We start from the raw sequence: 15,885 nt of genomic DNA on the forward strand, positions 1-15,885 counted from the left end.
CTATATTTATTAAAATTTTTTGAACAAAATCAAGAAATGCTTCACTATGATTTAAAAGAATTTATTCATGAAATAGAATTAGTTGAGAAAGAAATAAATTCAAGATTTAAAGATTTTAATAAAACTGAAATGATTGCATCTTTTATCAATAATCCATTTCAAGAAAACTTGAACATCATAGAAATATCAAATAAAATTAGTGGGCTGTTTGATATAAACCAAGCTGAAGTAGAACTTAAGATAATAAACATTCAGAATAGTTTACATTTAAAATCAATAAACAATGAAGTCATTGGAAGTATGCACAAAAAATTCCCAATATCAACTGATATTGTGCGAAAAATTCTGTCATGTTTCGGATCGACATACTTGTCAGAATCCGCTTTTTCAGATATGACCATCATAAAAAATCAATTAAGAAACCAAATTACAAATGATTATTTGGATGATTGTCTGCAATTGGCCACTTCTTCATATCAACTTGACTATGAAAATATTGCGAGGTCCAAACAACACGAAATTTCACATTAACTTTTTTTTTTTTTCTAATCAACCAGCATTTCCTGTAACTTGTGAGTTTGTAATCAATCTGTTGTTTTTTCTAACTTTGGTTTTCCAAAATAGAGAAATAAATATTTTATTCCAATATATTTGTTTTGGTTTTTTTGTTGTATTAAAATAATTAAAAGTGATAAATAAATTTTAAACACACAAGTAAAGTTTTTAGTTGTGTATTTTTGTTAGTTGTTTATTTGTGCTTAATCAGATATCAGGTTGGGGGAACGTGATCTATGTAAGAGAGTAGATCGCCGAATAACTTATATATATAAGAGAGTAGATTGCCGAATACCTTATATATAAGAGAGTAGATTACCGAATAACTTTTTATAGAAAAGTATCTTGCGTAGTAAAAATGGTTGAACACTACTGCCCTAAAGTATATCCTCCCATGGTACCACTTTAAGTAATTTTCTAAGTTTGAAAGTTTATTTTATTTATTTATTTTTTATTTTTTTCTTGTAGCTTCCAGCTTAGTAATTCCACATGAAACCCATCTTTAGCAAAAATTTCACATTCTTATTTGCTTGCTAGGTCAAAACTGAATGATCACTTTCACCAATTGGAAGCAGTATATTCCACTTAGTTATATACTAATCCTTGGATGTAATCACAAGGTCCAGCACTCTTGATCCCCTAGTACCCTCCATTACATGCTGCCTTAGGTAATTGTTCCTAAGAAACTGCATAGATTCCATTTCTTCTGTCCATATCACCTTTCCTCCTTCCAGTCTATATCTCCATAATTAAAGTTACCTGTAATAATTACCCATCCTCCACTTGTTAAGTTTATTTGCTGATATATATATATATATATATCACCCAAACATTTTCTATGGTGTTATATTAAATATTTTATTTAAAAAATATACTAAGGTTATAACAAACTAAAAGATTAATTGGTAAATAAACTTTATTAAATTTATTTGCTGGTTTCACTAAAAATTAGAAACAAGTACTGTGAATTAAATCACTGCAAATTATGCCTCATTATGGATGTGCATCATAGATTAGCCAATTATGTGTATTTCATATTTTGCAAATCGCAGTGTAAGCATGAAAATTTTTGTGAGCAGAATGCTTTACCAGTACTTAATACCAGTACTCTGTTTCACATTCATATAATTTATTTGGATAAAATTGAATTGTGTTTTTAGTTATGTTTTGTATAATATTAATTAAGGGGCAAAATATAAATTTTGCACGTGTTCATTTCAGGCTCTTCTCCAGACCCATGATGTAGTAGCCCATGAGGTATATGGAGAGGATGCGATAAGAGTAACACCTCCTCCTATTATGCCTTACCTTAATGGTGGTCAAGAAGTGGAAACAACTTGTGAACCAGAAATGGAAAACATCACTAGGGTTCGTTTGGTGCAGTTTCAGAAAAATACAGATGAACCTATGGTAAATCACAATAATTACTTACTGAAATGAATGAGTATTGAAATTGAAATAGCTGAAAAAACATGATCTATAAACAGATTAAAGGCAGCACAGCCACAGATAGCCCCATCTCCACACTTGGCTAACTATTTGTTAGGCAAGTGTGGAGACGGAGTGTTGAGAAGATGTGTTGTTTTCATTCATTATCAACCCTCTTCTCTTTTTGTATGTTGATGATGTTTTTGCTATCTGGCTTCATTCTGAAAACAAACTTACCACCTTTCTTTATGATCAGTAGCTTTCATCCACATATTCAATTCACCAATTACTTGCTCAGCCTTCAGTGCTTTGTCAGCCAGTGTTTGTTGAAAACCTATCTTTACTGGCAGGTATATACATATTTACTGGTGGTTGTTAATGACATACAAAATGTAATGAACATTTTGAGCTCAGTGACCGATTTGATTAACACTTGAGGCTACATGTGTATAGAATGCTGTAAAACATCTGGTGTGATCAAGGATGTGCTTTGTCTTTGGAAAAGATGGAGACGTGTTTTAGTAATAGAAACAAGATGAAAACAGGAATTTCATTAAAATATGAGTTACTTTTTTCTGAAAGATCTTTATTATATATTCTTGTTTTCATCTTTTACCCAAGAGTAAGCATGCCAAGTCTACACATGAAGCATTTACATGACTAGTCTACATATATATAGAAGTTCTTGATTTACATCAGTTGCCTTGACTAAAGGATTAAAACAAGAGTATAACTTTCTGTGAAGTATACTGTACTTTAACATTATTATTATTATTATTCAGGCCCCAAGGAGTCAAAAGACTCATCGAGAGAGGTCCTTCCTAAGACATAAAGTCTGTCAAGACTCATCGAGGGGAGGTCCCCCCCCCCCCGAGAAACACAAAGTCTATCATACCACTCTTTAAACTCACTGACCGTTCTCGCTCCCACCACTCCATCAGGCAATGCATTCCGGCTCAACCACCCTCCACACAAAGAAACCACTCCTTACCCTCTTGCTCACAGTTTCCTTTCGTAACTTGCAGGGATGGCCTCTTGTCATTACTCCTTCCTGCTGTTCAACCAAGCGAAAGAACTCCCCAGTGTCAACCCTGTAACCACCTCTCAACAGTTTAAAAGTCTCAATCATATCACCTCTCCTTCTTCTATCCACCAAACTCTGCAGTCCACATTCTCTCAGCCAATTCTCATAACTATCCTTGTACAGTCCTGAAACCATCTTTGTCATCCATCTTTATATCCTTTCCACAGTTAATTTATCCCCTTCAAATCCTGGGGACCAAATCTGAGAACAATAGTCCAAGTGTGGTCTGATCAGAGACTTATATAACGGAATGATAACCCTCTTATCTCTGCAGGTCAGTGTCCTCATAATAGCAGCAATCCTCTGTGTTACCTTCACCACCTTTGCAATATGTCCCCTAAACTTCAGGTTTCTATCAATCATCAACCCCAGATCTCTTGTCTCCCTACTTCCTCCAGTATAACTCCTCCCATAGAGTATGTAGCATCCCATCAATGTTTCCCAAACCTCAAGACCTTACATTTTGCTGCATTAAACTGACACCCCCATTCATTTGCCCATCTATCTAGCTTATTCAAATCCTCTTGCAGGGCTACCACATCTGCACTATTACTAATAATCCTTCCCAGCTTCGCATCATCCGCAAACAACTGAATATCCCCCTGCAATCCACTGGCTATGTCATTGATATAAAGGTTAAATAATATAGGTCCTAGTACTGAGCCCTGTGGGACCCCACTTGTAACCCTCTGCCTCCTGGAAACTGCTCCACCATACACAACTCTCTGATACCTATCAGACAGCTAATCCTGAATCCAGTTGACCAATCTGACATCCAGACCCATGTGCTGCAACTTAAATATCAGCTTATCATGTGGCACCCTGTCAAATGCCTTTGCCAAGTCTAAGAAAATTGCAGTATATGCCTTTCCCTCATCTAATGTTCTTGTAACTTTATTATAAAAGGCTAGCATATTGCTAAAACAAGAGCGCCCTTTCACAAATCCATGTTGATTCTCACAGATAACATTACCCTCATCTGCCCAATGTTGTATACGGTCCCTCACTACTTTCTCCAAGATCTTAACAACTACTGATGACACACAGACTGGCCTATAATTAGACACTTCCAGTGTGTTACTACCCTTATGCAATGGCACTATCTTACCTTCCTTCCATTCCCTGGGCACCTTTGCCAAAGCCAGACTTTCATTGAAAAACCACGTTAAAGGCGCTGTCAATTCCCTAGCACATTCTCTCAAAACTCGTGGTGAAATACCATCCAGTCCCACAGCTTTACTGACATCCAGAGTACTCAATATCTGAAACACACTCTCCTCCTGTACCTCCAGACCTCGAACCAGTCCTATCCCTCTAGCATTAAAACTGACTCCTCTAGGATGAAATACTTCAATAAAGTGTTCATTGAACAATTCCACTATGTCCTCTGCATCAGTCACTCTATTCCCATTTTTATCCCACAATATCATTCTTCCACAGTCATTTCTCCTCCTACTGGTCACATAGCTAAAAAATTCCCTAGGATTTTCTTTGGATCTTAGGACCAATCTCCTCACATATTCCAGTTTTGCTTTCCTTACCACACTAGTCACTCTTCTGGCCTGTGTCTTATATTCCTCATGCATCTCTTCACCTGTCTCCTTATATCTCTTCCATAGCCACTTTTTCGCATGTGCAATTCCTGTTTAATATTGTTTGTCATCCACTTTACTCCAAATTGCGTCCTCTTCTTCACTCGTGGTATACAACTTATCATTGCTGATAACAAATATTCTTTCACAATTTTCCACGCATTAGTGATATCCCGGCCTTTCAATTCCTCCCTCCATGAAACTTCCCGAAGTTGACGTCTAGGACTATTATAATCACCTGCCTTATAATTCCACATAAGTTCCCGTCTCTTTGATACTCCTGCATGTATTAAAAAAAACTTTCCACAATCTTTATTATACAGAATAGTAATTCTGCTATTCTTTTCACCAAAAGGCTGTTTAAGGTTTATAACTATTGAATACTTTATTAAAAATGTTTATTTTGCAGCCTCATAACAGAGATATCTTTTGATATGATTTATTTCATGTGTAATTAATTAATTAATTTTGCTGTGTCTATTTCATTAAATTTAATTTGCTATGTTTCAAAAACACATAAATTTAAATATCATCATCATTAAATTCATGATATGCACCCTCTGAGGATGTACAGGATAATTATGATAGTACTGCATGAAAAAGTTACACCATTACCAACTTCCAATCAACAATTTTCCTCCCAATTAATCTGTTATCTGTCAAGATTCCAATATTATCAGATCTTATATTTCTGTCTTTTAAGGCGTTTTTTACTATATCAATCCATCTACATCTTGGTCTTCCTCTGGGTGTTTTCCATTCCAGCGTTGCAAAGATCACTTGTTTTGCTATTAACTCTTCCATTCTGTTTAACTGACCATACTACCTGAGATAAGCTCTATTTCTGAATGCTAACAATGGCAAGTTCTTTCCTAATATCCCCATTTGTAATGTGATACTACCATTGATGCAATCTGTTCACTCCACTAATCTTTTCAGAGGTCTCCAGTCTTTGATCAAGTGCTTAATTGCTAACCCAGCTATCAGATCCGTAAGTTAAGATTGGTTTGAAAGCCATCTTGTATACAGCTAATTTAGTGTTTTGATTAATTTCTTTCTTATTCAATATAAATTTATTCATCTGACTTCCTACCATAACAGCTTTACTAATTCTGTTGTCTATTTTCATATTTGTTTTTCAGAATGTTAATCAGAAATATAACATCATCTGCATAAAGTAAAGAGCTAAGATTAACATCACAATTTTTGATATCAGATTTAATACCACTTTCCTTCATAATGTGATAAAGGATGCACATTACCTCCACTGTTATTCATTATCTATATGGAATAACAACAGAGGTAATGTGCATCCTTGTTGCACACCTGATTTTACCTCAAACCATCTTCATGTTCCTCCTTTTAGTCTAACTGCTGACTTACAGCTTAAATATAGACTATGTATTGCTTGATATAATGTCCCATTTACATTCATATAACTGTAGCATTTTGAAGAGCTTTCCTCTTGCATCTTGTCATATATCTTTTCCATATCAACAAAACTTAAATACAAATCCTTGTTGTATTCCCATGATTTCTTAACTATTTGTCTTAAAGTGAAAATCTGATGCTGACCATTTCCTCTATTTGACCTGAATCCAGTTTGCTCTTCATCAAGCTTCCCTTCTATAATTTTGCTTAGCCATTTCTCAAGTATACTTGCATAAATCTTACCAGGAACACTCCATAGGGAAATACTTCTCTAATTTTGCATTCAGTTTTATTTCCCTTTTTAATAGATGGGTAACTATGAGAGCTCTGTTCCAGTTATCTAGAATTTGACCCTGTGACCAGGTCTTTTGAATTATGCAGTGCAACCACTGTAAAACTTTTGTACCTCCATATTTGAGCATTTCTGGCTGAATTTCATCTACTCCAGCTGCCTTTCCACATTTTAGGCTTTTGATGGCTTTTTCTACTTCAAGTATGGATATGTATTCCTGACTGTATTCTTGTTAGGAATTTTCTGCTGTCATACTGACACTTCTTGTTTCATTTAGCAATCTCACAAAGTAATTACTCCAGACATCTATAATATCTTTATCTTCAGTTTTTATGTCACCGTTATCATCTCTGATTCCTTTAACAGCACTCTCTCCTCCATTTCTAAGCTTTTTTAATAGCCTCCAGAATATTTTGCCACCTTCTTGATATTTATTTTCTGTGTCCTTACCAAAGTCTCCCAACGACTTTTGTTTAGCTACGAGGGTGGTCTGAAAAGTTCTCGGCCTAAAAATAAAAAAACGAATTTATAATTTCATAATTATTTTAATTTTTCAACATAATCTCCCTTAAGACTAATACAGTTATTCCAGTGATGCTCCAGTGCCATTATCCTGCCCCTGTAATGGTTCTCAGTAAGATCTGCAAAATACCCCTCTATAGCTGCAATCACCTCTTGATTAGAAGAAAAACGCTGACTGATTAGAAGAAAAATGCTGACCAGCGAGGAAGAGTTTTAGTTTTGGGAAGAGATAGAAGTCAGAGGGAGCCAAATCTCGAGAATACGGTGGATGTTCCAACAATTCATAGTGCATATCCCTTAATTTTCCCATTGCCGAAACACCTTTGTGGACAGTTGCATTGTCCTGATGAGAGATGATTTTTTTTCTTCTGCAAACCGGGTCTTTTCTCATGAATTTTTCCATCTAGTCTGGTTTAAAGATCGGAACAATATTCCCCAGTTATTGTTTTACCCTTTTCAAGATAATTAATAAACAAAATGCCTTTATCATCCCAAAACACCGATGCCGTGACCGAAATTTCCTGCCGATGGAACTGACTTTGTCTTCTTTGGTGCTGAACAGCCAGCTTATGTCCACTGTTTTGACTGCTGTTTGGATTCTGGTGTGTAATGGTGAATCCAAGTCTCATCCAGGATGAGACTTGGATTCACCAAGTTAAATTGATGCACAAAATCAGTTTTATTCTTGTTAAAATGCTCCAAACATTGATCAGAGATTTTCATATGAGTGTGTTTTTGATCTGCTGTGAGCAAGCGAGGCACCCATCTTGTGCAAAGCTTTTTCATTTGCAATTCTTCATGCAAAATATATCCTACACATTCTTTTGTAATGCCTATAGTCTCAGCAATTTCACACAATTTGCGCACACTTCAGACAGCTGCATAAAACAAACTACTTGATAGAATAACTTGCAATTTCACTTGGATGCTTATGACAGATGTACCAACTTAAAAAAAAAAAAAACCTTGCCGATAGTGTTGTCATCTATGGCCGAGGCCGAGAACTTTTCAGACACCCTCGTAGTTTTACACTGTGCTTTGCTTTCTTACATTTTTCTCTGTATTCTCTAAGAGCACAAGCCGACTTACTTGTCAGGAACTTTCAATATGCTTTCTTCTTTTCCTTCACTGTCTCTTTAACTTCCTGAGCCATGGAGTTCTGATTTTTCTATCCTTACAGACAACCTTACAACATGCCTCTCTGGCTGAATCAATCATTGTTTTCTTCAGGATTTGCCACTTAAGCTCCAAAGTTTAGTTTTTATTTTCAATGTCTTTCATTTTTTTCTTCAATAATGTTTGTGTATTTCAGTGTACAGTTTACCTATGAAAGCTGCCTGTGGCCCAACAGGCCTGGTAGCGGACAGCAGCACGTTCCACTACTGGCATGAAGCCAAAGATGCAGTGAATCTATGTAGAGTTCATATTCAGACAGTTACTTGGCATGGCTGGATCAGCTTTAATGGCAGTAACACTGTTATAGAGAAAGCAAGAGGGAAACCATTCTACTATTTTCCCTTGGGAGCAATGGTGGATAGCATTAAAAGAGGGGCAGCTGCCAGCCTGGCAAACCAAGGCAGTACCTTCGGGCACAGAGGTAAAAGGAATGTGCATACATTCCTTTTACCTCTGTGAGAATTAGACCTCTGTTGAGTATACATGATGTTGACAAAACTGATTTCTCTCTCAGCCAAAATCCAGATGTGACCAAAAAACACTCATTAAGAAAAATATCTCGGATAGGTACATGGAATGTACAAGGCTTTGTACAGAGCGAAAAACTAGACATTGTAACAAAAAGAAATGACAGAAAGGAACATTGATTTACTGGGTATTGCAAAAACCCATTGGAGAGATAAAAGTCCTTTAACTCACAGATGGATAATCATATCTGCTTCACTGGCCCTGATTCAGTCAGCAATAATTTTTGCAATAATTACTAGCAAGGCATTACACAGATGTGTGACTAGATACAATCCCATTAGTGACAGAATGATCTCAATAAGAATTGACTGTAAACCATTGGCAATCACATTTTTTCAAATTTATGCACCAACTGCTGATACAGATGAAGAAACTATCAACAACTTCTACAGAGAACTGAATGTAAGCATTGAAACAATACCTAAAAAAGACATTAATCATAATGGGTGATTTCAATGCAAAAGTTGGCAAGAGGATAGACAATCATAACAGGAAAGTACTTGGAGCTTTTGGCTTGAGCAACCAATATAGCAAAAAAAGAAATCTGATTAATTTCTGTTTAGAAAGAGGGATGAAAATAACAAACACATGCTTCAAACACCATAATCATAGACTATATACCTGGAGATCACCTTGTGATAGAACCAGAAACCAAATTGACTTTATCCTAATCAGTCAGTCAGCAATGGAAATCCATGATGAAAAATGTAAAAACACTTCCAGGTGCAGACTGTGGCTCAGATCATCAACTTCTCATCGCAGACATAAAAATACATTTAAAGGTGAATAAGGTGAAATATAGTTCTCAAGAGTTTACAGTAATTATAATATTGCAGTGGAAAACGGATTTTCAGAATTAAGAAACTGTATAGAGGAAACAACACCAGAAGAACTTTGGGGTAAAACAAAAGCAATAATTCTTGAGACAGCAAAGAATACAATTCCCAAAAGAACAAAAATAAACAGTCCAGCAAAGAAAAATCAATGCAACTGGACTTTCTAATGAAACAAATAGTCAAAAGTATTTTGAATTATCAAAATGTATCAAAAAAACTCTGCAAGAAAAACAAAGACAAGTTTTTACAAAAACAGTGTGAAGAAATTGAAGAACATTCTAATAAAAATCAAGCCAAAGATCTATTCAAGAAAATCAAACTCATAACTATAAACTATAAACCAAATAACTTTAGCATATCTGATTCAAAGAACCGAATTTTAAGTGATACAAATGATGTACTCAAGAGATGGAAAAGCTACTGTGAAAATCTTTATAAAGATACTTTCTCATTTGAAGAAAGACAAGAGGAACTCATAATAAAAGAACTAAATATTTTAAAGGATCAAATTGAATGGGCTTTGAAAAAAAAAACTCAAGAAAGGTAAAACACAGGGGTTCGATCAAATACCGAGTGAACTACTCCCTGGAGCGTAATGGAACTGAAATTATCTTTAGAGTATGCAACAAAATTTGGGAAACGGGCATCTAGCCAGAAGATTGGGTAAGATCTATATTCATACCATTACACAAGAAAGGAAATATTAATGATTGCAACAATGGCGACTGCTGGCCTGGTTGGCTGAGTGGTTAGCATATCTGCTCTCCAGCCAAAAGGTTGCCAGTTCAAATCCCACCATGGGCATGGATGTTTGTAATTGTCTGTGAAAATACTAATGGTGGTGGTGGTCAGTGGTAGATGGCTTTGGTGTAGATGATGGAGGTAGTTGTGGTTGGTGGTGTGGAGTTGTAGAGTAGGTGCCCTCCCTCTATGAGTCTTTAGACTCCCTGGAGGTGTTACATAATAATAATAACAACTATAGGATTATAACATTGCACTGATTTCATACACAAGGAAAATTCTGCTATATGTGATTAAAGAAAGACTGAAAAACTACATTGAACTACAAATCCCAAATCAACAGACTGGTTTCAGATCTGGTAGAGGTACCAGAGACCAAATTGCAAACATAAGGCAGCTAATAGAAAAAAAACCACGAATTCAATAACCAATGTATCTCTGTTTTGTGGACTACAAGACATTTGACTGTTTCAATTGGGAGATACTGTGGAAATGTCTGAACAGAATGGGAATTCCAAAATGCCTGATTAACCTAATAAAATAACTATATGATAGGAACTCACCAACAGTGAAGATAGGCCAAAATATCTCAGAATGGTTTAAGATAGAAACGGGGTTAGGCAGGGATATATCCTGTCTCCTGACCTGTTCAACTTCTATAGTGTATTCATAATGAGAAAGCTCTTGATGGATGGAAAGGTAGTATCTCAATTGCAGGTAAGAAGATAAACAATCTCAGGTACACAGATGACTCTTGCTTATAGCCAGTAATATCACGTAGCAAAAAGGAAATGGAGTTCATACATCTTCTATGAGATAATTACTCGAAACAGCACATAACTGAAGGGACACGTGGTGTGAGAGTGTTGGACCTGGTTATTGGTTCAGAGGTTATATGCATAAGTAAGGTGTCCTCGTTACCTCCAATTGGTGAAAGCAATCATGTGGTATTGACTTGGGAGGTTGCAAAATCTGTGGATTTTTCTGTTAAGAAGGGGTATATACAGAACTACAGGTTAGGTAATTATAACAAGCTTTGGAGTGAGCTTACAGCCATCCCATGGCAGAACATATTGCAGGGGAAAGATGTTAGCGGTGCATGGGATAAAATCAGTGGGTATCTGAAGAAAGCACTATCAGATTGTGTCTCTATGGTCAGGAAGTCAAACTAGGCAGGCATTAGATGGATGAGCAGTAGTATCAAGCTTGATCTGCAAAAAAAGAAAATGTTATGGAGAATTTACAAGGAGAAAGGTGATCAGTACACTCAAGCTAGGAAGGTTACCAACATAGTAAGAAAAGCTAAATCAGATTATGAGAAGACCTTTGCCAAAGAGATCAAGGGTAATCCCAAAGAGTTCTTCCACTATGTAGCAAGTAAAAGGAAGAATGACTTCGGAAGGATAACTTTAGTGGGTGCTGATGGTATTGAGGTGACAAAATCAGATGTAATAGTCGAGTTACTGAGTGATCACTTTTCAAAAGTCTGTCACCCAAGTGAGGATATCTCTGTACCTGTAGCAATAACTAATGTGAGAATTGAAGCTAAAGAAACAGAGGTATTTAATATATTGCAAAATTTAAATGCAAACACTGCTGTAGGCTTAGATGGAATATCAGCTCGGGTGTTGCGTGAATGTGTAAATGAATTGTCTACTCCTCTTACTTGGATATTTAATTTAAGTTTGAACTCTGGTATGGTCCCTAGGGAGTGGAAGTTAGGCAAAGTGGTTCCTTTGCATAAGGGTGGCTCTAAAACTGCGGTAGTTAATTACAGACCAATCACCATCTCAGGAGTAGTGGTAAAAGTATTGGAAAAGTTGGTTAAAGACAAAATTCAAGAATGGGTGGATCAGGATATGATACTCTATAGAGACCAACATGGTTTTGTTAAAGGTAGATCCTGCCTTAGCAATCTATTAACTTTTCATAATGGAATGACATCTGAGTTGGACAAAGGAACTGGCTACACAGTGGTACTTCTGAATTTTGCTAAGGCTTTTGACAGGATACCCCCATGGAACACTGTTACGCAAATTGGAGCAGATGGGAATGGATACTAAATTGGTGATATAGATAGGAGAATGGCTCAGGGAGAGATACCAGAAGGTGGTGTATGGAGGAGCTGAGTCCAGGATGAGGCAGGTGACCAGTGGTGTGCCCCAGGGCTCTGTGCTTGGGCCATTGTTGTTTAATTTGTATATAGGAAATGACTTACAGGGAGATATTCAGTTGTTTGCTGATGATGCAAAGTTGGGTAGCGCAATAAAAAATCGAGCAATGTTGAAAGTTTGCAGGATGATTTAAATAAGCTGGTGGAATGGGCAAAAGATAATGGATGTCAGTTCAATGTGGAAAAGTGTCAAGTCATGCATTTTGGGATTAAAAGATTACCAGCTGTGTACTACATTGATGGAACAATACTCCAAGAGATTGATGAGGCTAGAGACTTAGGGGTGTTGGTGGATAGGGAGATGAAGTTCAGAGGACACATTGCTAAGGTGTCCAAGATTGCACATCGGATTACTTGGTTGTTGAGGAACACACTGACATCCAGAGATAAAGAGGTTATTATTCCCCTTTATAAAGCATTGATACTTCCACATTTGGATTATTGTGCTCAGGTCTGGTCACCTGGATTCCTTGGAGATGAGGAGGCTGTGGAGAGGGTTCAGAGAAGAGTGACCAAGTTGGTGAATGATGTAAAAAATGCTCCCTACATTGATAGATTGAGAGCTTGTGGATTGCAGAGTTTGGTTGGTTGATAGGCGGAGAAGGGGGGATATGATAGAAACATTTAAATTACTGAAAGGTTTTTATAGGATTGATGCAGGGGAAATGTTTCAGCTGTGTGATAGTGATGGAAGAACAAGAGGTCATCCCTGGAAATTAAAGAAGAGTGTGGTTAACAAGGGTGTCAGAACAAGGTTTTTTGCCTGGAGGGTGGTGAATGAGTGGAATTCATTGCCTGACTTAGTTGTGAACTCTTCGTCTGTAAATGAATTCAAGAAGAGATATGACACATATTGTTTTGCTAGTTTGGGTCTCCGCTATGAGTCTACTGACTCCATGGAGATACCCGTAATAATAATAATAATGAAAGAGAACAACTGATGTCATTTATTGGGAGAATAGAATGGGAGAGCGTTAAATATGGACTTAAAATTAACAGAAATAATACAAAATATATGACAATGCGAAAAGAAGAAACATCTACTCATAACATCCTCATACCTGAGGATGTTATGAGTAGATGTTTTGAACAAGATATATGAACTGTTCAACTTAGAAAAAGTTGAACAGTTCATATATCTTGGAGCCCTTATAGATATTAAAGGGGATTGTCATACAGAAATAATGTACACTTGGATGGATAAAAGAACCAACGTCAGTATTCTCAATCAGTTAGACATCGAAAAGAGATTGAGTAACATAGTCAACAACAAGATACTTCAGTACTTTGGTCATATATCACAACGAGATGGTGTTAACATCGAGAAGGAAATAATGCAAGAAAAAGTAGGAGGAAAATGCAGGAAAGTAAGAACAAGATGCCATGTCAAGAGCTAGAAGTAGGTGGAGAAACGTTGCCAAGGTCATGCGTCCTCAGGCATGAGGAGATCAATGAAGAAGAGGCTGATAAGGCATATAGTCACTAAATGCTGCAGTGAAGTAAATATGAATAGTAAAATTATTGAATTTAAATATGACGTTAGAAAGAAAGTCTTGGACCAAAGTTTCTGGACAGAAAGATTACAAATGTAATTAATAAATAACCTAACTAACTAGAAAACCATAGAAACAGCAAGGTACTTTGATACTAGTCAGAAATTTAAAAATATTTAGGCACTGCGACAAAGGAAGTACTCTTTTAATTGATTAAGTAAATATGTTCTTAATTTATTAAGAAGGGGAAGGAAATAAATGGTTTCTAATAAAACTCATAACAATACTCTGCAACATTATTGAACACTAAGCTTCAGCAGTTATTGTAAATAGAGTGAAAATCAAATCAAAATTTGTTTTGATTTGCAACTACAACTATAAGTTTTTAAGTGCTGGGGTGGACTAAGGGTTAAATAAAAATTCTGCTTTAAATAGTTTAGGCCATACCAAACATGGTGGTTTTTTTTTTTTTTTTTCTCCAAGTCACCTCAGAATGTTGGTGTCACACTGAGTGACAAAAATCGCCTACCTTTCAAAGATTCTTAGATATGTAAATGTTTTTGGGGAGTGGGAGGAAGATCTGGGTATCTTTGTAGATAGAGAACTGAAGTTCAGGAGAACCATCATGAAAGTCATAAGCGTTACTCAGAAAGTTTATGCAGATAAGGAAGTTCTTCTATTCTGTAGGGCACTAATCAGGTCTTATTTCGATTTCTGTGCAGAGATCTGTCACCTAGCTATATTAGCAATAAGGAAACAGTGGAGAGAGTGCAGGAGCAAGTAACTACAACTATCAGGAGTCTGGAATGTTGAATATAAAGACAGATGAGGTAATATGATGTTCAGAGCTTGGTAGATAGTAAGAGGGAGAAGTGATGTGATTTAGACATATGAGATTCATTTTAGAAACACTAAAAGAAAGGAGACATATAAGATGGTGAGAGGAACCTATTAATGAAATAGGTATAAGTATGATATGATAAGTTAGGTTTCGTATGATAGTTATTGTAGTCTGTGAGTGTTTGACCTCCTGAAATGAGTCACTGAACTCCATTCAAGCTTGGAAGTAATACTAAAATATTAAAACAATAGTTGAATTCAAACCCGCAATCTCTTAATTGAGGAAAGGAAAAAAAATCCACTTTGGTTGTTGGTGGGCTAGGCTAGTAATTTAGATGAGAATTAGTATGGATTCCAGAATATAAAGTAAGGAAACTGAGAAGCAATATTAGCCTTAAGAAACAATTACAGACAGAAGAATTAAAAGAAAGTAATCTGCATAAATTGCTTTTAGAGATTTGGAAAAGGCATTTAGTACTGCACAATCAAACAAGCTTTTTGAAATGATGGAAAAAATTGGAATTGACTGGACAGATGGAAGACTAATTATGAAATTGTATGCTAATTACAAAATAAAGACAATAACAAAGGAAAATGAACCAGCAGCAAAAGTCTGTATCAGTCCACACAATCTTGCCATAAATACTGTTACAACTTGCACACACTGTCATGCTGCCCACAGAATTGCACGAGCCCAGTTCTGGCTCCCACTGATTGCTGCTTGGTGGGTTTTTGCCTGCCACTGAGCAGAGCCACCACTGAGTTTCCTGTCCTGGAACAATTCAAGTTAGGAGTAGTAATGAGTTAGGTAATGATCCTCCAGTATCACTAAGTGAGGTTGAGAGTGATTTTGGAGAGAAGTATCCCTTACACTTTACCTCAAAAAAAAAAGTCAAAATTGGTCTGGGTAGTGGCCCTTCCCATAATGTATAGCATTATACATATCTGAAAGGATGCATGCTTTGCATTATGGAATACTAAGGCAATTAATGTGAAGTCATTAGCCTCTATGTACAAGTAGCAGCCTAGTGCTGAAAATATGTCACATGCAAACTTTGTTTATTTACATATGGACAAATGATTAAACAAGAATATAATTTAATTTTTGTGGCAAATTTAATTTAATTTATAACCATATGAAAAAACTTTCTACAGACAGGTATCAGAAAGTAGCATTAGGAGGTGTGAGTCTGC

At 36.2% G+C, this 15,885-nt stretch overlaps 1 protein-coding gene across 2 annotated transcripts in view; it reads left to right on the forward strand.

Annotated features, from left to right (window-relative positions):
* The window catches only part of LOC150095070 (peripheral plasma membrane protein CASK-like), a 356,952-nt gene that overhangs the window by 159,877 nt on the left and 181,190 nt on the right, over positions 1 to 15,885 (forward strand). For both annotated transcript variants that reach the window (XM_090411455.1, XM_090411456.1), the window contains exon 2: positions 1,777 to 1,965. In XM_090411455.1, coding sequence (XP_090267581.1) covers positions 1,777 to 1,965 — 189 coding nt within the window. The remainder of the gene's footprint in view (positions 1 to 1,776; positions 1,966 to 15,885) is intronic.

Source organism: Typopeltis vanoorti, chromosome 21 (assembly GCF_054136105.1).
Source record: "Typopeltis vanoorti isolate ZY-2024b chromosome 21, IOZ_Tvanoo_1.0, whole genome shotgun sequence".
NCBI lineage: Eukaryota > Metazoa > Arthropoda > Arachnida > Uropygi > Thelyphonidae > Typopeltis > Typopeltis vanoorti.